Source organism: Mesoplodon densirostris, chromosome 8, assembly GCF_025265405.1.
Source record: "Mesoplodon densirostris isolate mMesDen1 chromosome 8, mMesDen1 primary haplotype, whole genome shotgun sequence".
Classification (NCBI taxonomy): domain Eukaryota; kingdom Metazoa; phylum Chordata; class Mammalia; order Artiodactyla; family Ziphiidae; genus Mesoplodon; species Mesoplodon densirostris.
Genome location: NC_082668.1, coordinates 16,180,969 through 16,202,395, shown reverse-complemented (window position 1 = coordinate 16,202,395; position 21,427 = coordinate 16,180,969). Strand labels below are relative to the sequence as shown.

Below are 21,427 nucleotides of genomic sequence, written 5' to 3'. Positions count from 1 at the left end.
AGGCTCCGGACGCGCAGGCTCAGCAGCCACGGCTCACGGGCCCAGCCGCTCTGCGGCACGTGGGATCCTCCCAGACCGGGACACGAACCCGCGTCCCCTGCATCGGCAGGCGGACTCTCAACCACTGCGCCACCAGGGAAGCCCTTGTGTGTTCTTTATATGACTCGTCGTTAGCCAGATTCCTCCAGCTGTTTGCATTACTCACGAGCAAATGTCAAGATTCAGTGAAGTCTGGACTCTTGCCTTGACATCTGTACAGAAATATGCCCAGTCTTAACATGCGGCCATTGTTCCCAGGCTTCCTCAAGAAGCTGATTGTCGCCAAGCTTTATCATCACAGCACATGATGGGGAAGTAGCTAGTTGGACTTCCAAATTACAGAACTGTCTATCTACCTTGCCTCTTGGAAATACTGTATATTTCATAAGTTTTCATCTAAAAATAGGTAGAAATAAAACATTATTTACTCCATTAAAACTTGTAGCACAATAGCTAAGGTCAAGTTTTCTGCTGTGTCTTATTTGCATGTCAATATGTTGTGAGACTTCCTTCCAAAACTATATTCCTAGGCACCTTCCCTTTCTCTTTCCTTAATTTTCCCATTTTTCAAGTGATTTTCGATCATCAGACTGCTGGCCTAAGGAATATGAGATTGAGACTAGGTGTTACGGGATCAGAAATCCTGTTCCCTTCCACAGCATCAAATTGTATGTGTCTGAACCTGACCTAATGTCCTTGTTTTCTCTTCTCCCCCTGCAGTATCCCTTTGTTTTGGGACTGATGATGGCTGTGGTGTTTTCCACGTTGGTGAGTCTCAGCAGACTTTACACTGGGATGCACACAGTACTGGTAAGCCTTTGTGGGCAGGTCTTGGAGTGATTATCTGAATAGGAGTGTGACTAGTATGTGTTTATTAAGTTATTTGCATATGTAATTATATTTCCCATCAGGCCAATGAATTAAGGAATTATTATCATATGGCACATGTATAATAATAGTAATGAATCATTAAGATGATCTGAAGGAGGCTGAACTGGGCTAGACCCTCATGACTTTGAAGATTGGCTAGAATGGTAACAAAGATTCAGGTAGTTTGTTTACATGCTGGTTCACTGATGATGCAACACGAGGTGCAGAAAAACACCCAGGGTCAGGGATGTGAGTGATGGATGAAGTTCTCCACTTGGTCCTCGAAGATGTGGGTGTGAAATTTGGGGGTCTCAGCTGCCCTTGCAGGGTAGGAGTCCCACCAGGTCAAAAGAGCCCAAAATCATGAGCTTGCTTCCTTCCATACTGGGTTTGCATTTAAAGAGCTGTCCATGTTTTTACCATATTAGGAATTTTTTTCAGGGCTTCCATAGTTAGCACAGTTAAAATTACTCAGTTCTATTTCCTAGTGTTGCAGCCAGCTACCTTGGAGTTCCAGAGCATAATGCTGGCCATGGTTTACCAAGGGCACTATTTATCATCATAATTGCTGCAAGAAAGTTTTCTTTAAAAAGGACTAGGTCCTTGCTTATTGTGTTACTCTTCATGTGAAGCTGAAAAATTATGTTAGCAAAAGACCTCAGAGGGAGCTTCCCTGGTGGTGCAGTGGTTGAGAGTCTGCCTGCCGATGCAGGGGTCACGGGTTCGTGCCCCGGTCCGGGAAGATCCCACATGCCGCGGAGCGGCTGGGCCCGTGAGCCATGGCCACTGAGCCTGCGCGTCCGGAGCCTGTGCTCCGCAACGGGAGAGGCCACAACAGTGAGAGGCCCGCGTACCGAAAAAAAAAAAAAAAAAAACAGACCTCAGAGGGAAAGGCCGGCCTTCACTGGCCCTCTTGTTTCTCTTCCTGGTACCCTGATGTTGGTCATCCTGGGAAAGGTGGGGGGAGGTGTGGAACGGCAGAAGCCGCAGAGGTGAGGTGAACAGATTTAGGGAGAGAGTTTGTCGAAATGGACAGAAGAAAACAGGGAGGAAGTAAACCCGGAGAAAGACGTTTGTGGCTGCATGAGATTCAGAGAGCAACATCATGCTTTCCTCTTAAGAAAAAAACAAATTAGGGCTTCCCTGGTGGCGCAGTGGTTGAGAGTCCGCCTGCCGATGCAGGGGACACGGGTTCGTGCCCCGGTCCGGGAAGACCCCACATGCCGCGGAGCGGCTGGGCCCGTGAGCCATGGCCGCTGAGTCTGCGCGTCCAGAGCCTGTGCTCCGCAACGGGAGAGGCCACAACAGTGAGAGGCCCACGTACCGCAAAACAAAACAAAAACAAATTATAACTCCAAGGAAAGCGGGGACGTGAGTGGAGTCAGGGCTGGACCCAGGGTGAGGCAAGTCAGGCAGGAAATTGAAGGGATGCCGAACAACTCCAGAATCAAAAGAAATGATTTTCACGCGACACTTAAAAAATCAAAATCAATGCAGAAACTTTCCATGATGAACAAAATATCGCAGCCTGCAGTAAAGTTCTGCATTTGTGTGACCTTGCTGGTTTTGCCCTACCCTGATCCTGGAGTGCTGCCCGGTGCAAGGGGGCCCAGATTTTGAAAATACGACGGGAGCAGTTAGGGGTCAGCCTTATTATCTACCTACCAAGACACGTCCCTGCTGTTCCCGTCCCCTTGCACAGTGTGTCTCATGGCTTCTGAGACTTAAGGGGAAAGGGGAAAGAGCATTCTCAATTTGCTACACCGCTGCTCCTCATTATAAAGGGTTCTCTCCAAATATGTCCACAGACTTAAATATGGAATGAAGCAGAACCCTCTCGGGTGTTTGAGTATTTCTTTTATCTGGGGCTACTTTTTAATTTCCATTGGTTTTAATAAAAAGCGATCTTAGGAACTCAGGTTAAAATTAAAACCAAAGTAAACATGAGAATGTGGAGCTGCAGACATGAATAGAGGGCACAGAAAACCCACCTCAATAAAAATCCAGCTACGTGTCTGTCTTTAGTTTTAAAAGTGGGTTAGGGGGTAGGGAAGCACAGATTTGTGGGGGAGATCGTTTAGACCTCTCTTTGAGATGCAAGGAATGGGTCCCACCACTCATTTTGGAGCATCCGTTCCAAAAAAAAACTGGAACAAGGGGCAGTAGCAACTATGCCTCCCACCCCCATCCTGCTCCACCATTGCCGTGCAGGACTCCTTCACACGTATAATTTTGTCTCATAAAGACCTGAGACCCTGGACTTCCCTGATGATCTAGTGGTTAAGACTCCACGCTTCTAAAGCAGGGGTGTGGGTTTGATCCCTGGTCAGGGAACTAAGATCCCACATGCTGCACAGCATGGCCAAAAACAAAAACAAATTTTAAAAAATTTAAAACAAATTTTTTAAAAAACAACAATTTAAAAGAAAAACAACAAATTTTTAAAAAATTAAAAAAAATTTTTTTTTAATTAAAAAAAAAACAAAAGATCTGAAACCCTGACTCAGGCCCAGGTCTGAGTCAGGCTCCAGAGCCAAAGACATGGCCCAGGGTAGAATGGTACATAATTTCTAGTAGCAAAGGGGAATGGTTCCTTTTAATAGAACGACGGAGTTGAATTATGGATTGGTTGTCTTTTTTTAGCAGCAACTTAATAAGCTTCTGGGGGCTTCCCTGGTGGCGCAGTGGTTGAGAATCTGCCTGCCAATGCAGGGGACACGGGTTCGAGCCCTGGTCTGGGAAGAGCCCACATGCCGCGGAGCAATTGGCCCCGTGAGCCACAATTGCTGAGCCTGCGCGTCTGGAGCCTGTGCTCCGCAATAAGAGAGGCCGCGATAGTGAGAGGCCTGCGCACCACGATGAAGAGTGGCCCCCACTTGCCACAACTAGAGAAAGCCCTTGCACAGAAACGAAGACCCAACACAGCCATAAATAAATAAATAAAATTAAATTAAAAAAAGAATAAGCTTCTGCAGGGTGACAGGCTTGGAGCTAGATCTAGAAGATACTGAGGTGAACAAAACCTACCTCACCCTCCCAGGTGTCCGAATCTATTGATGGAGACAGATGTATGAGCTACTGATTGCTGGCTGTGATAAGTATTATAATTAGCATGGAACAGCTTGGATCAGGCCAACTGAAGTGGCGTGCCTCTCCTCTAGACTCTTCACATTCTCTAGGGACTGCCACACACTGGTGGTTCTCAACCTTGGCTGCACATTCAAATCCCATGGAAAACTTTAAAGAAAATATTTGGGGATGTTTGGACATCTACGATCATAGCAGCAGCATTATTCACAGTAGCCAAAATGTAGAAGCAACCCAAGTGTCCATTGATGGACGAATGGATAAATAACATGTGATAGATACATACAGTGGAATATTACTCAACCTTGAAAAGGAAGGAAATTCTGACACACACTACAGCATGGAAGAAACGTGAAGACATCACGCTAAGTGAAATAAACCCATCACCAAAGACAAATGCTCTATGATTGTGCTTATATTCATAAAGACAGACAATAGAAGGTGGTTCCCAGAACCTGAGGGGAGGGGGGATGAGGAGTTATCATTTAACGGGTACAGAGTTTCAGTTTGGGAAGATGAAAAAGTTCTGGAGGTGGACAGTGGTGATGTTGTCCAACAATGTAAATGTACCTAATACCACTGAACTGTACACTTTAAAACGGTTAAGATGGTAAATTTTATGCTATGTGGGGTTTTTACCACAATAAAAGATACAGTCCTAGGCGTTGGTGTTTTTTCAAAGTTCCTCAGTTGATTTCAATGTGCAGCCAGGGTTGAGAACCATCTATTAGACTGTCCCTTAGAGCTGGGCCAGGGCACAAGCCTGGACAAAATAAGAGTTGGAAGGTGAAAGGAAAGTGGGGACAGGTGCTGTATAGGCAGCCACTGTGTCCACAGCGTGAATGGCTCTAATTGCACCCAGCTGGGAGGCTCACAGCACACTGAGTCATTAAGGTGGCTGCCAGCTTCATATAAATGGTTCTCCGTGCATAAAGAGGAAGAACAGTTCACAGAGAAGCAGTCATTTGCTTATCTCGCCTGTTAAGAAATCTCTCTTGTCAAAGGTGAGTGGTTTGCTGTGAGATCAGCCTTCTGGACAGGCTCTGGCTGACTCCTGGGCACGTCTGAGTGAAGCATGGGGAGGCATTGAACCCGCACGTGGTGTCACCATCCGGCCAAACCAGCTCTGGCATTGCTTCTATCTACCAGGACGCCCAAGGGAGAAACCTGGGCGCTATGCTAGCTCTCCTCTTCCCACACCCATCAGTCAGGGAGTCATCAAGTCAAATTAGTTCTGACTCTTAAAGATGTCTTAAAGCTTTTCTTACACCACTGCCAGGATACTATTTCCAAATCTGATGATGCTCTTCCATGCATGGAAACGTTTCTCCATCTCCTGAGGAACAACACAGGTAGCCCCAACTGGGGCCTTTGGGGGAATCGACCTTTGAGAGAAGTCAGCACTGTTTATGGCAAAACATGGAAATAAAACACAGGGGCCCTGATGACATTCTTGTACCATACCTGGGGCCACACTACCTCTAGGCTGGCTGTTCCTTTTTGCCCAAGCTGATTTTTATTGAAATTGTACATTTCCCATAGTAATAAGCATCCTAACCAACGATTTACAGAGATAATTTTTTGGTGTATAATTTCATGTTCCCTTGGTTTGAAAAGTAAACCAATTACAGCCAGCTGAAGGGTCAGGGGAGAGGGTAGAATGGCCTGGAAAGGTGGGGTAGCCCGTGGGATCCAACACAGATGGGGCCGAACAACTAAGCTTCGTACGTGTCTTCCTCTCCCTGCAGAGTGCCACGGTGCACAGAACGCAGATCCTAACAACTTCTCTCTCAGATGCAGACCTTCACTCTCAGAGATGAAACTTTGATTGGACTGGGCGTTACCCTTGGGCATGGGAGCCTGACAGGGAGGCAGGGTTGCAGAGCAGAGACAGGGCCCCAGAAGCCACCCCTGTGGGCTGCAAAGGCAGTGCCCAAAGAACAGGAACTGGAAAAACAACCCAGTAAGTAAGTTCACCATGATTGAGAATGCCCAAACTCAAGTGGTTACCTTGTGCATGAGTCAGGATGCCTTGAATGCAAATAACAGAAACCAGCACAAACTTGTTGAAGCTGGAAAGGAAATACACTGTTTTTTGTTTTTTTTTTTCTTTTTTTGGCGGTACGCGGGCCTCTCACTGTTGTGGCCTCTCCCGTTGTGGAGCACAGGCTCCGGACACGCAGGCTCAGCGGCCATGGCTCACGGGCCCAGCCGCTCTGCGGCACGTGGGATCCTCCCGGACCAGGGCACGAACCCGTATCCCCTGCATCGGCAGGCGGACTCTCAACCACTGCGCCACCAGGGAAGCCCATACACTGGTTTTTATAACCACACTGTAGGAAGGGCAGAGGTGCAGGTGGCCACTGGGAGTGTGGGACTCTGGGTCTAGATCTCTATTGCAAGTCTCCGCCACTCTTTCCCTAGGTTCTTTCTTTTCTTTTCTTTTTTTTTTTCCAGTATGTGGGCCTCTCACTGTTGTGGCCTCTCCTGTTGTGGAGCACAGGCTCCGGACGCATAGGCCCAGCGGCCATGGCTCACGGGCCCAGCCGCTCCACGGCATGTGGGATCTTCCCGGACCGGGGCACGAACCCGTGTCCCCTGCATCGGCAGGCGGACTCTCAACCACTGTGCTACCAGGGAAGCCCCTTTTCTTTTCTTTATGGCTGTGTTGGGTCTTAGTTGCGGTGCGCGGGCTTCTCATTGTCATGGCTTCTCTTGTTGCGGAGCACGGGCTGTAGGCATGCAGGCTTCAGTAGTTGTGGCACGTGGCCTCAGTAGTTGTGGCTTGCGGGCTCTAGAGCTCAGGCTCAATAGTTGTGGCGCATGGGCTTAGTTGCCCTGTGGCAAGTGGGATCTTCCCAGGCCAGGGCTTGAACCCATGTCCCTTGCATTGGCAGGCAGATTCTTAACCACTGTGCCACCAGGGAAGCCCCCTAGGTCATTTCTATATCTCTCTACATGGTGGATCCATCCTCTTGGGCTGCCCTCTCTCTGATGCTAGACCCAAGGCTTAAATTCTTTCTGCGTTACTCCTGAGAATATTCTAGTGGAGACTTTCATTGGCCTGGCCTGGATTATGAGTCTCTTGCTGTACCAAACACTGTCCAAGGGGTTGCAGGGGATTGTGATTGGACAAGCTGGGCCAGAAGCCAGCCTATGTGAACAGGGGCTGTTTGGCAGTGACGGTTAGGGTTAGTACTGGCGTGTGAGAGGGCCTCTTCTCCAAAATAAAATGCATCTGTTGCCAGAAGACGGCAGGCAAAGCACCAGTGACATACTTTGTACATTGACATCATTGCATTTTCCTACTGTTTGAAAGACTCAAAAATGGGGCGTTATGTTTGTGGGGAAAGGAGGACTAGAGAAAATCAAGAAGGCTGATCGTACTGTGTTTGTGAAACCTGAAATAACTCAACTTATACGGAATTGATTTTAAGTCTTTTAACTGATAATGCAATCATCCCTAATATATGAGCAGTAAAATTAGCCAGAATTGTTGTTGTTGTTGATAGGTTAGTGAATAGTTCCATTATTTTAAACTTGAGTTAGCTGAGATGCCGTTCTATTTTATTGTCCCTAAATTGCTTGATCTGTGAATAATTACATAGATATTAGGTTTTATTTGCTTACTCATTTTTTCCCCCTAAATATTGCTTTAGTTTTGGTTAGAGTTGGAGAATGTTGAAAAGGTTTCTCAAATATTCAATTATCTGCAGACCATACAAAACTATGTTCTGGCTTTGGACTAGAGCATTTTGGGTGTGTTTTTTCAAGTTCTTTGAAACTACTTTAAAAAAAAAAACTTACTTCAAACTGCCTTACTTAACATAGAGAGAAAGCGAATTGTAATATAAATTACACCCTACAAAGATCTACTTTGTTATACCCTGTTGGGTGAGTTAGTTACTGAGATAAAAAGGGAATTTGGTTGTGCTTCTAGGCATCAGTCACCACAATATTATACACATTCTTTTCTCTTTACCTTGGAGAGAAATATTTTTACCCTTTCATTAAAATAGAGGATTATTTCTGGATTCAAAAGTAATAAGTACTCATGGTAGAACACTCTTGCCCTCTTGTTTTTAAAGTTGTTGTTGTTGTGTGTGTGTGTTTAAGACAAAATAAATTGCCATTAATCAAACCACCGCACGAGGAGTTCAGACAGCCATTTGTTAGGACGATACAAAGGGAGACTGAAGGCACTTTATGCTTCTATATTAATTGAACCAAAATTAGGACTTTGCACAGTTTCCAGCAAGAACTGCTCATGGTTTGTATTCCTAACAACAAACATAGGCAAATTAATTTTTTATCTCCTTTCTCAGTGCCGTCTAAAAAGCCACAGTTGGGGTAACTTTTTCCACCTGTTGTGTAAGTGTGAGGTGCATCGACTACTGGAAATGCCCTAAATCTAGGACGGGGAGCTGGACTGAGCCTTGAGTACCGCCCACAGAAGATACACAAAGATAGAAGTTGGTCAAAGCACCAGAATCACGCAGAGTTCACAGGTCCCTAGGGGCAGTGGGCCAAGCCCTAAAGGGCTGAAGCAGGCACAGTCTGGTCCTGGGCCAGTTTGCCTCAGACCAGAAGCTACTTATGTCCTTCCTCCTGCAATTGTTGACCTCTAACATTCTGTGGCCTGGAGCCTCAGAAGCTGCTCCAGTAGGATGTGTTGTCAGGCCTGACAGAGTGTGACAACCAACAGTTAGTCTGATGGGGCAGGGGAACCAGTGTCTGGGCAGCCTAGCCAAATGGACTAGGCCTGCAGCTACAGAGATGGTCCCTTGAGGCTGAGTTGGGCAGGTGAGGTGGTGATGGGGAAGCAGGTAGTTTACCTCAGTGAGAATGACACCAAAGTACCTGTACAGCCCAGATTGCTGAAGAGGGAGCTCAGGTAAATGCTTAAGGTCTAGATTGTATTGAGAATGCATTCACTTTTCCCAACTACTCATGAAAAACAAGCACATTCAGATACAGAGTACAGATTTGAGATGCAGCACTACCATGGGTTGTATTTGTGTTCTACATGAGTCCCATTTACTACTAAAATAAGAGTAAGGGATCAGATTAAACCTTCTGTAGAAGCCAGTCTCCATTTTTCTTTCTTTTCCTAGGTTATTGCTTTTTGGATCATATAGTGTGTTACAGTCTCATTGAAGGGTGAGGTTTTTCTGTAAGCTTATAATCGTGTTCCTCTTTTTTTTTTTTAAAGAAAATTAAATGTATTTCTCACACCAGAAACCAGAGTGGTCCAGACTGGTGGGTCAGTTGGGGATCTGGCTTCTTTCCATCTTGTAATTGTATGCCTCTCTTAATGGAAAAAGCACTGTCTTCAAAATTTGTTTGTGAAATCAACGTTTGTAAAATGAATCATAGGGCCTCCCTGGTGGCGCAGTGGTTGAGAGTCCGCCTGCCGATGCAGGGGATACGGGTTCGTGCCCCGATCTGGGAGGATCCCATATGCCGCGGAGCGGCTGGGCCCGTGAGCCATGGCCGCTGGGCCTGCGCATCCGGAGCCTGTGCTCCGCAACGGGAGAGGCCACAACAGTGAGAGGCCCGCATACCGCAAAAAGAAAAAAAAAAAAAAAAATGAATCATACCTTCCCATTTATTTACATGATTTTTTAAAAAAAATTCTTTGGCCCCTTGGGGAAATTTATACACAAATTTCTGCCATAAATGCTCACTGTTGCTGTGACATTCCTGAAAATATTGGCATGCACTGGCACTTTATTTTCATTTCAGCTCTCTAAGTCATTACTACTTTGTCCTACTAGTGGAACAAAGAGAAAGGGATATGAAATGCTTTGCCATGATTCAACTAACCACTGAAACCAGAGAATAAAACTGTATTTCTGAACCAAATCCAATCATAGGAAGAAAATTCAATCTAGTTTCATAAACTATTCACCTTCTTCAGAAGGCAGATGAACCCCTTAGAAAAGAAGAATCCTGCATATTTAATATCAGTAGTTCAAAGCCATGAAGGCAGAAGCAAACCCAACGTGCTGGGGTGAAGTGACTTTTTGTCTGCCTCAGCCAGGAAGCCTCCTATATTCTTCATGCTGTTTTTCCAAACAAACACTTGGAAAAATTAATATAAGTGAATATTTATGTAAACATAAAATAGAGAAAGACCTTTCTAGGCATGATATTAAATGTGATAATTCACAAAAGAAAAGATTAGAAGAGCTGATTACATCCATTTTTTAAAAGCTTCTGTATATAAAAAAATATATATTAAGCGACAGGCAAAGGATTAATATAATAAAGCAAAAGCCCAGCATACAAACAGACAGGAACAGGCAGTTCCCGAAAGAAAAAATAAAAATGTCCAATAAATATAAGGAGCCAATTCCACCTGTATTTACAGGGATATAAAAAAAAGTCATAAAACAAGTACAAATAAAAATGAGATGTCATTTTAAAATTTTTGCCTGTGAGATGGGTAAAAAATTAAAAGACGGCAATCGATGTTGATAAGGGATTGAGTAATGGGATATTCTCCTAAGGGACTTTTTCATGTAATATGTATCAAAAGCAGTAAAATGTATGATGCCTACCGTTTGACCCAGGAATTCTTTGAGAATTTCTCCTGAAGAACAATTGAACAAATACATACATTTGAATAAGGTTAGAGTGTTATTTAAAACAGTAAAACATGGAAAACAACTAAATGTGCAACAATAAGGAACTGCCAGATTGAATTAATTGTATATCAGGATATGGAACAATATTCAGCTGTTGAACATTATGTAATTAAATATTTATTGATAATAGCAGTTTTGTTTATAACGTCTAAAAATTGGAAACAGTGCAGATGCCTTTCAACCGGTAAACTGATTAACAGACCTTGGTACATCCACACGATGGATTATACTCCACAATAATGAGGAACAAACTACTGTTTCATGTAATATGTTGGATGGTCCTGTCTTGTTTTTTCTTATAAGTTTATTGAGATATTATTGATATAGAACATATGTAAGTTTAAGGTGTATAATATGATAATTAGGTATACATATATATTGGAGAATGGTAACCACAAAAAAGTTAATTAGCACCCCTAGCCCCTCACATAATTACCTCTTTTTTTTTTTTTTTTGGTGGTGATAACATTTAAGATCTACTCTCTTACAACTTTCAATTGTATAATACAGTATAATACAGTTTGTTAATTATAGACATGATGCTGTTCATTAGATTCCCCAGAACTTATTCACCTTATAGCTAGAAGTTTGTACCCTTTGATCAACATCTCCCCATTATCCCCACCTCCCAGCCTCAGGCAACCACCATTCTGCTATTGCTATGAGTTTGGCTTTTTTAGATTTCACTTATAAGTGAGATCATATAGTATTTGTCTTTCTCTGTCTGACTTATTTCACTTAGCATAAATGCCTGTAAGGTCCATCAGTGTTGCTGAAAAAGGCAGGCTTTCCTTCTTTATTATATATATATTTTATATATATTCATATATATATGATGTTCTCTTTTGAATTATGCTAAGTGAAAGAAGCCAGAATCAAAAGGCTACATATTATATGATTAATTTATATTATGTCAGGAAAAGGCAAAATTGTGGTGATGGAGAAAATATCAGTGGTTGCCTGGAGTTACGGTGGTGGCAAGGCTTGCCTGGAAAGGACCAGCGAAAGAGTTTTGGGGGTGATGATGCCATTGTTCTATATCCTGATGGTCGTGGTTGTTACCTAAGTCTATATATTTGTCGAAACTCATAGAACTGTAAATGAAAACAACGAATTTTAGTGTATGTAAATTTAAAAATTAAATTATACTCTTAAATATAAGAAAAGGCAGAGGGGTCTGGGGAGAGGGAGAGAAATACAACTTGTAGAAAAATAAAGGCTAAAAAGACCCCAATTTTTTTTTTTTTTTTTTTTGTGGTACGCGGGCCTCTCACTGTTGTGACCTCTCCTGTTGCGGAGCACAGGCTCCGGACACGCAGGCTCAGCGGCCATGGCTCACGGGCCCAGCCGCTCCGTGGCATGTGGGATCTTCCCGGACCGGGGCACCAACCCGTGCCCCCTGCATCGGCAGGCGGACTCTCAACCACTGCGCCACCAGGGAAGCCCAAGACTCCAATTTTAAGGAAAAAAAAAAAATGTAACACAAAAATCTGCTCCAATATATCACTGAGTGAGAAAAGCAGGGTATTTCTCTCTGGTGCATTTTGCACAACGCTCCTGAAAACAGCTGTCCCATGAGATTCCCTGGTGAAAATAAAAGGATTCCTCAAGCAGTCTGTGACAAGGGTTCTGCCCCTCCTCAACCTAATACACAGTAGTATATAAAGGTTCTTAAACATTTGAAATCAAAGAAACCAGTATAATGTTGCTCACCCAAGGTTCTATCCCATTTAATCCAGTCCAGGAAATTCTGAGTGCTTACTTTAAAATGCACTGTAGGTCTCTGGCCAACTCTTTATTATTCCCTTGGAGATTTCTGAATTTCAAATGTTTTCTTTTTCCTGCTTTGTATGTTTCTGGACTCCTCCCTAGCAACTACTGATGGATGCTTGATAAATGCTAATTAAACAACAGAATTTTATTTAAAAACAACAAAAGCCCAAGATTCTACATTAGAGTAGGAAATAGAATCAACTCTAGGTATGTTAAGCAAAGTGGAATTTAATACAGGAAATATGGTGCTTACAGAATGTTGGAAGGGCTTGATGAGCAGGGAGAGCCCACTGCTCTCCCTGTCACCCAGAAGTCGAAGTGCTGCTTGTGCGACTTGTCACCACCGTGCTCACGGTCTTCCCCTCTGGGCACTCACCAACCAAATGAGCAGATGCTAGACTGGAGCCTCTGTGACCCGACTTTGCCTCTAGAAAACCAGGAGCTGGATTCCCCAACCTATTGCTGCAACTCACCTTCCTGTGATGTTGCAGGATCCCAGGAACAGCAGGAGGAAGGTAGCCTCCACCTCTTTTCCACTTTCCAAATTCTGCAAGAATGCATCTAAATGGTGGAACCTGATTTCCAGAGGAGCCAAGGGAATGTAGTTTTTTATCTTTCCCACATCTCAAGTTCAGGGGGAGGCAGGAATGGACACAGGGTGCTAGTTGAAAATTTCCATTGTGCTTTGGGATCCCTTTTCCCATTGTCATCTGGTTTCTTCTAAGTATACTGTGGGAAACTCTGCTTAGGATAATTTCCTAGAAGTGAGCATCCTAGGGAAAACTATGACATTTTACCAACAGAAAAAGCAAGAATGTGAATTTCCTGACATTTGTTTCTTTTAACATTAAATACAAATATTTCTATTCCAGTAGATAAAAGGACACTTGAGAGATTTTCATTCAAAGTCCCTTAGGTCACCTAACATTTTAATGTAGAAATATCACTTTCATATCAGTAAGAGCAGGCTATAATATAAGCGTATGATTGGTTATATTCATGTCTGTCTTCCCATTAGATTGTGAGTGCCTTGAGGCTAAGAATCTTATTTTCTTCACCTTTGTTTGCCCCAGAGTTCCCAACAGAGTGTCTGACAGTAAGTTCACAGTAAATGTGGAGTGGATTGTAATGGATATCATCTGTTATCTGTTCATAAATTCAGTCTTTTTTATTTCTTTGTACTTTATTGAGTCAGATTTGACAAGATTCAGCCATTAGTCTGAATATTGCATTCACTATAGGAGACCAGGCAAGATCACATGTCTAATGTTCTTTTTCAGCATTATTTTGTTTTGCCTATAAGAATAAACTTGTGAAAAATTTAATAGAAAGTGGCATGCAAAAGTAAATGCTGCTCAGGCACGGATGCTCCATTTTGGAGCTTCTAGAACTCCCAGAGTTGAATGTGGCAGGTGTCTTGACATGTAAAAAGGGACCCTGGAACAGTGGTCTGCAGCGTGAAGCTTTGAGGCTCTTTGAGGGACCAGTTCTTAGGAGAAGAGTATCTGAAGACATGCTGCTTCAGTGTTTCACACATTTCATTTTATAAATGTGTTGCTGATGTAGCCAGGGATGGAGAGGAAATTCTTCAGTTCCTAATGGACCTGAGAATTTTATAAATAGAAAACCTGCTCCCTAGTTCTTGGGTATAGGTGTGTAAGTCGTACCTAGAGGATAAGGAGAGATCAGTAAGCACGCCCAAGGAATCACCACCCAGGTTACTGTAAATATAGCATTACCAGTACCTCAGAAGTCCTCGTGCCCTTTACTCTGCATCTCCCCCAAAGTACCCACTCCCCAGGTCTCTGACACCATACATTAGTTGAACTTCGCATAAATGGAATTATACCGTATATTTTCTTCAGCCCTGGGCTTCTCTTATTATTTTGTTTGTCATATTCACCCATATTGTATGTCGCTTTAGTTCATTAATTTTTATTCTTGTATAGTATTAAATCATAGAACTATACCACATTTTACTTGTCTCTTTTATTACTGATGGATATTTGTGTTGTTTCCAGTTTGAGGCTATTATGAATGATGCAAAACTTTCTTTAATGTGCCTTTTAGAGCACATATGTGTGTTTTACTGTTGAATATGAATGTAGAAGTGAAATTGCTGGATCATAAGGTATGTTCAGTCTTCAGATGTCCAGTTGTGTTTTCTGAAGAATTGTACCAGTTTATGCTCCTGCCAGTAGTATATGAGATTTCCAGGTCTCCACATCCTTGCCAGCCCTTTCTAACGTTAGTCATTTTCATTTTAGCCATTCTAGTGGGTGTGTAGTAGTATCTCTGTGTGCTTTTATTTTGATTTCTCTGATGAATAATGGCATTCAGCCCCTTTTCATGTTTACTGATCACCTCTTTGGTGAGGTGCCTGTTTATCTTTGACCATTTTTTATTGGATTGTCTTTGTCTTCTCTTTACTGATTTATTGGTGAGTCACTGGTCAGATGTATGTATTGAGAATTTCTTTCCGCATTTTCTGCCTTGCCTTTTTATTCTATTGGTGGCATCTTTAAGTGAACAGAAGTTCTTAATTTTAACATACTCCAGTTATCAATCTTTACCTGTGTTTATAACTTATTGTGTCCTGTTTAAGGTATTTTTGCCTACCAGAAGGTTGTGAAGATATTCTCTTAGTTTGAAAAGTTTTATTATTTTGCTTGACTTATTTAGATCTACAATCTACTTGGAGTTGATTTTGTGATCCACTTATATTCTATAGGAATACCTAATATACTCAGCATTATTTATTGAAAATTTAGATAGTCTTTTTTCCACCAACTGAAATAACAACTTTGTCATAAATCAAGTGACTATACACTCTTTATATATATTAATATGTACATACAGTCTCTATTCTTTTCCATTAGTTTACTGGTCTATCTTCATGCCAATAACACTCTCTTATTTATTGTAGGTTTGTAATAAGTCTTTTTTTTTTAAACATCTTTATTGGAGTATAATTGATTTACAATGTGCTATTTCTGCTGTATAGCAAAGTGGATCAGCTATACATATACATATATCCCCATATCCCTTCCCTCTTGCGTCTCCCTCCCACCCTCCCTATCCCACCCCTCTAGGTGGTCACAAAGTACCTAGCTGATCTCCCTGTGTTATGCGGCTGCTTCCCACTAGCTATCTATTTTACATTTGGTAGTGTGTATATGTCAATGCTATTCTCTCACTTCGTCCCAGCTTACCCTTCCCTCTCCCCGTGTCTTCAAGTCCATTCTCTATGTCTGTGTCTTTATTCTTGTCCTGCCCCTAGGTTCATCAGAACCTTTTTTTTTTCTTTTTTAGATTCCATATATATGTGTTAGCATATGGTATTTGTTTTTCTCTTTCTGACTTACTTCACTCTGTATGACAGACTCTAGGTCCATCCACCTCACTACAAATAGTTCAATTTCATTTCCTTTTATGTCTGAGTAATATTCCATTGTATATATATGCCACATCTTCTTAATCCATTCATCTGTCGATGGACACTTAGGTTGCTTCTATGTCCTGACTACTGTAAATAGTGCTGCAGTGAACATTGTGGTACATGTCTTGTTTTGAATTAAGGTTTTCTCAGGGTATATGCCCAGTAATGGGATTCCTGGGTCATATGGTAGTTCTATTTTTAGTTTTTTAAGGAACCTCCATACTGTTCTCCATAGTGGCTGTATCATTTTACATTCCCTCTTGTGATAAGTCTTGATGTCAGCTAGTAAAAGTCCTCCAACTTTGCTCTTCAAAATTATTTTTGCTATTCTTGGCCCTTTGGATTTCCCTACGAATTTTGGAATCTGCTTGTCATTTTCTCCAATGATAGACTTTTTTAAAAATTAATTTATTTTATTTTTAGCCGCATTGGGTCTTCATTGCTGTGCGCAGGTTTTCTCTAGTTGAGGCGAGCAGGGGCTACTCTTCGTTGCGGATTTCTCATTACGGTGGCTTCTCTTGTTGCAGAGCATGGGCTTCAGTAGTTGTGGCTCGAGGGCTCTAGAACGCAGGCTCAGTAGTTGTAGCACACAGGCTTAGTTGCTCTGCAGCATGTGAGATCTTCTCCACGGACCAGGGCTCGAACCCGTGTCCCCTGCATTGGCAGGTGGATTCTTAACCACTGTGCCACCAGGGAAGCCCCAATGCTAGACTTTTTATTGGGATTATATTGACTCTATAGATCAACTTGGGAAAATTGGCATCTTTTGCAATATTGAGGTTTTCAATTCATTGGCATAGTACATTCCTCTACTTAGATCTTTAGTTATCTCAGTAATGTTTTAGTTTACTGTGTAGAGGTATTGCGTATAATATATTAGATTTATTCCTAGGTGTTGGTAGGCTTGTTGCTGAAAATTGCATTTGTTTCATTTTCTAATTATTCTATTTCTGATTAGCCCATATATATATAAATACAATTGATTTTTTTTTTTTTTTTTTCCGGTACGCGGGTCTCTCACTGTTGTGGGCTCTCCCGTTGCAGAGCACAGGCTCCGGACATGCAGGCTCAGTGGCCATGGCTCACGGGCCCAGCCGCTCCGTGGCATGTGGGATCTTCCCGGACTGGGGCATGAACCCGTGTCCCCTGAATCAGCAGGCGGACTCTCAACCACTGCGCCACCAGGGAAGCCCAATACAATTGATTTTTATACATTGACATATCCAGTGATTTTAGCAAATTCAGTTATTAATTCCATTAATTGCTTGTATATTCTTTTGGATTTTCTTTTTTGTTGTTGTTGTTGCGGTACGCGGGCCTCTCACTGTTGGGGCCTCTCCCATTGCAGAGCACAGGCTCCGGACGCACACGCTCAGCAGCCATGGCTCATGGGCCCAGCCGCTTCACGGCACGTGGGGTCTTCCCAGACCGGGGCACGAACCTGCATCCCCTGCATTGGTAGGCAGACTCTCCACCACTGCGCCACCAGGGAAGCCCTGGATTTTCTACTTAACACAATTATGCAACTGGTGAACAATGCCAAATTTACTCCTTCCCCAATATTTATTTCCCTTGTTTGCCTCATCCCATGGGCTTAGATCTCCATTATGATACTGAATAGAAATGATGATGTGGTTATCCTTGTTTCTAAACTCAGGGAGAAAGTGTTTTATATTTCATCCTTAAGGATGACGTTAACTGTAGATTTTTTTTGTTGGTACCATTTATCAGCATTAGAAAGTTTACTTTTATTCCTAATTTGCTATGAGTTTTGGGTTTTTTTTTTTTATCCTAAATGGTATTGAATTTTATTAAATGATTTTTTGCATCTCTTGAGATGATCTTATGATTTTTCTTCTTTATTTTATTAATGTTATGATTTATTCTGATTGATTTTTGATTATTACACTAACTTTGCATTTCTGGAATAAACTCAACTTGGTCATTATATATTACCTTTTTTTATATCACTGAATTCACTTTCTCCTAACATGATTTTTATAGATTTTTATAACTATATTCATGAGTGAGATTGGTGTGTGATATCTTTTTCTTGTGGATTTTAGTATTAAGTTTAGGCTGACCTCATAAACTGATTTGGGAACTATTTTCCTCTTTTTCTATTTTTAGAAGAATTTGTATACTTTTTTTTTCTTTTTAATCTTTGGAAGAATTCATCAGTAGCCCAATTAGATCTGGAAGAGTTATTTTTGAGAAAAGGCTTTTAATTATATTGATATATTTCATATATATATAAAACTATTCAAATTTTCTGTTTTCTCTACATGTTATGTTTTTCTAGGAATTTGTCCATTTTATCTCAGTTGTCAAATTAATTGCCATAATGGTGTTTATAAGTCTCTTTATTATCTTTTTTTTTTTTTTTTTTTTTTTTTTTTTTTCCGTACGCGGGCCTCTCACTGTTGTGGCCTCTCCCGTTGCGGAGCACAGGCTCCGGATGCGCAGGCTCAGCGGCCATGGCTCACGGGCCCAGCCGCTCCGCGGCATATGGGATCCTCCCAGACCGGGGCACGAACCCGTATCCCCTGCATCGGCAGGCGGACTCTCAACCACTGCGCCACCAGGGAGGCCCTCTTTATTATCTTTGTAGGATCTGTAATGATTTCTGTTTTTTCATTCTTGATTCTATATTCTTTGTTGATCCATTTTATAGGGGCTTATCAATTTTAGTCTTTTTAAATAATCAACTTTTGGTTTTGTTAATTTTCTCCATTGTACATGTATTAATTTTTGTTCTTTATTATTGTCATCCTTCTTTCAGCATTACTTTGCTGTTATCTTTCTAGTATATTTGAAGTAGATTCTTAATCATTGATTTTTAGTCCTCCTTCTTTTCCAATATATCATTTAAGGCTCTACATTTACCTCTAAAAATATGTTTAGTTGCATCGTACAAGTACTAACGAATTATTTTTCATTGTCATTTATTTGAAAATATTCCCTAATTTCCCCCAAGGTTCACTTAGAAGTATATTACTTAAATTTTAAATATTTGGGAATTTTCTAATTATTGTTTTAAATTTTATTTCTAGCCTAATTTCCCTTTAATCAGAAATGGTACACTATATGATTTCCATTTCTTGAAATTTGTTGAGATTTACTTTATTTCCCCACATATGGTTGTATTTTGTGTAATTGCTGCATATGGTGTTTTATATGTCAGGTCATTTTTTAAACTGTACTTTTTGAAGTCCTGTATCCTCATTGATTTTTTTTTTTCCTGCTTGTTCTTTGCATTGCTGAGAGAGGTATATAAAAATCACTCACTGTGGTTGTGAATTTGTCTATTTCTTCTTTTAGTCTGTCAATTTTTCCTTCACATATTTTGAAATATTTTGAAGCTATATTATTTGATACATACAATTTCTAAATGGTTGTCTCTTTGATAGGTTAGCCCTTTTACCAGTATGGAATGTCCTTTTTGTCACTAGCAATGTTTCTTGTCTCAAAGCCTACTTTGTCTAATGTTAATATCGCAACACCAGCTTTGTTTTGGTGAGCATTTGCAAAGCATGTTCCATCCTTTTACTTTTTGCCTTTTCTGTATCCTAATATTTGCACTGTGATTCTCATGAGCAGTATGTAGTTGGGTTTTGTTTTTTAATTTAGTTTGACAGCTTTGCTTTTTAACTGGTGTATATAGTCTATTATCACTTAATATAATCTGATATATTTGGATTTAAATCTGCTATATTGCTTTGTTAACTTTTCCCCACCTGTTCTTCTTTATCTCTTTTTTGCCTTCTTTTGTATTAATCAAGTATTTTAACTCTCCCTTTTTCCCTCCTCTATTAACTTGTTATAAAGTCTTTACAGTTCTTTTAGCGGTCCCCAAGAATTACAACATGTATCCTTGATTTATGAGCGTCAAATGCAAATTAGTAACTTTATCACTTCCTGGGAAGAGTGGGTTATTAAATAAAATTTAGTTCTACAAATATTTAAAGCCCTCAAGGACTTATTTTTATTGTTGTATACTTAATATATATTTAAGTTCATCCACATATTTATCCCTTCTGTTGTTCCTCATTCCTTCCTACAGTTTTGTTCTTCCATCTGGTGTCTCATTCCCTCTGCCTAAATTACTCTACTCAGTGTTTCTTTTAGCGTGGTTCTGCTGGTAATGAATTTCTCAGTTTTCGTTTCCCTGGAAATGTCTTTGTTTCACTTTCATTTTGCTGGGCTTAGAATGCTCCATGTCATTTCCTCCAATGTCCCTGAACTGGAATCTTGCCATTTCCGTTTGCCCATGGTATACACTTAAATCAATGTAGCCAGTTTGGTCAGACTGGCAGTGAGTTTCCAGATCTCATACCTGCCAAGCAAGGATGTCTGTTTTCAAAGTTATGGATAAACCATTGGTATAAGCTTTTTGGAGGGCACTTTGTAGACTGTATTAAGATCTAAAGTGTACATTCAGAGCCTTCTAGGCTCTTAGCCCATTTCCCTAATGCATATAATTGCACAGGTATAAAAGTAAAAATAATAGCAAACATTTATAAAGCACTTACGATCTGCTATGCACCATTCCAAGTGCTCTACATGTATTAACTACCTCATCAGGGTAATTAACAGTGACCCTATGAGGGAGGTACTACTGTTATTCCAGTCTTACAGATGAGGTTAAATAAACTGACCAAGGTTATACAGTTGGTAAGAGACTGAACTGAGATTTAAAACTAAGCAGTCTGACTTGAGAATCCATGCTTTTTTTTTTTTTAACATCTTTATTGGAGTATAATTGCTTTACAATGGTGTGTTAGTTTCTGCTTTATAACAAAGTGAATCAGGTATACATATACATATATCCCCATATCTCTTCCCTCTTGCATCTCCCTCCCTCCCACCCTTCCTATCCCACCCCTCTACGTGGTCACAAAGCACCAAGCTGATCTCCCTGTGCTATGCGGCTGCTTCCCACTAGCTATCTATGTTACATTTGGTAGTGTATATATGTCCATGCCACTCTCTCACTTTGTCCCAGTTTACCCTTCCCCCAGAATCCATGCTTTTAATTAACATTCTATACTGCCCCTCCAAGGGTGTTCATTAATGCATTTAGTAGCAAACAATGAGAATAAACGTCCACCAATCAGATGGAGTTAAGTTTGGTATTTCCATAGAGTGGAATGTGATATAGCCATTAAAATAATGTAGTTCTGTAGTCACAAAAAGATGTGTATGACATATAGTCTATGAAAAACAGGTTCCAGTATTGTGCCATTAGTTGTAAAATTATGTGTGTGGGAAGAGGAGTTGGTTATGGACAGAAGACTCAGAAGTGCAGTTTTAATAGTGAGCCTGAATTGCTTTTGACAAAAACAATAAGTTATTTTTATTTAATGGACGGACACTATATCTTATTCTTCCTCTATCCTAGTATTTTTTTTTTTTCGGTACGGGGGCCTCTCACTGTCGTGGCCTCTCCCGTTGTGGAGCACAGGCTCCGGACGTGCAGGCTCAGTGGCCATGACTCACGGGCCCAGCCGCTCTGCGGCATGTGGGATCTTCCCGGACCGGGGCACGAACCCGTGTCCCCTGCATCGTC

General features: G+C 41.4%; 1 protein-coding gene across 1 annotated transcript in view; it reads left to right on the top strand.

The window, feature by feature from the left end:
• The window catches only part of SGPP2 (sphingosine-1-phosphate phosphatase 2), a 131,631-nt gene that overhangs the window by 88,868 nt on the left and 21,336 nt on the right, over nucleotides 1-21,427 (top strand). Inside the window, exon 4 of the mRNA XM_060107348.1 lies at nucleotides 760-849. Coding sequence (XP_059963331.1) covers nucleotides 760-849 — 90 coding nt within the window. The remainder of the gene's footprint in view (nucleotides 1-759; nucleotides 850-21,427) is intronic.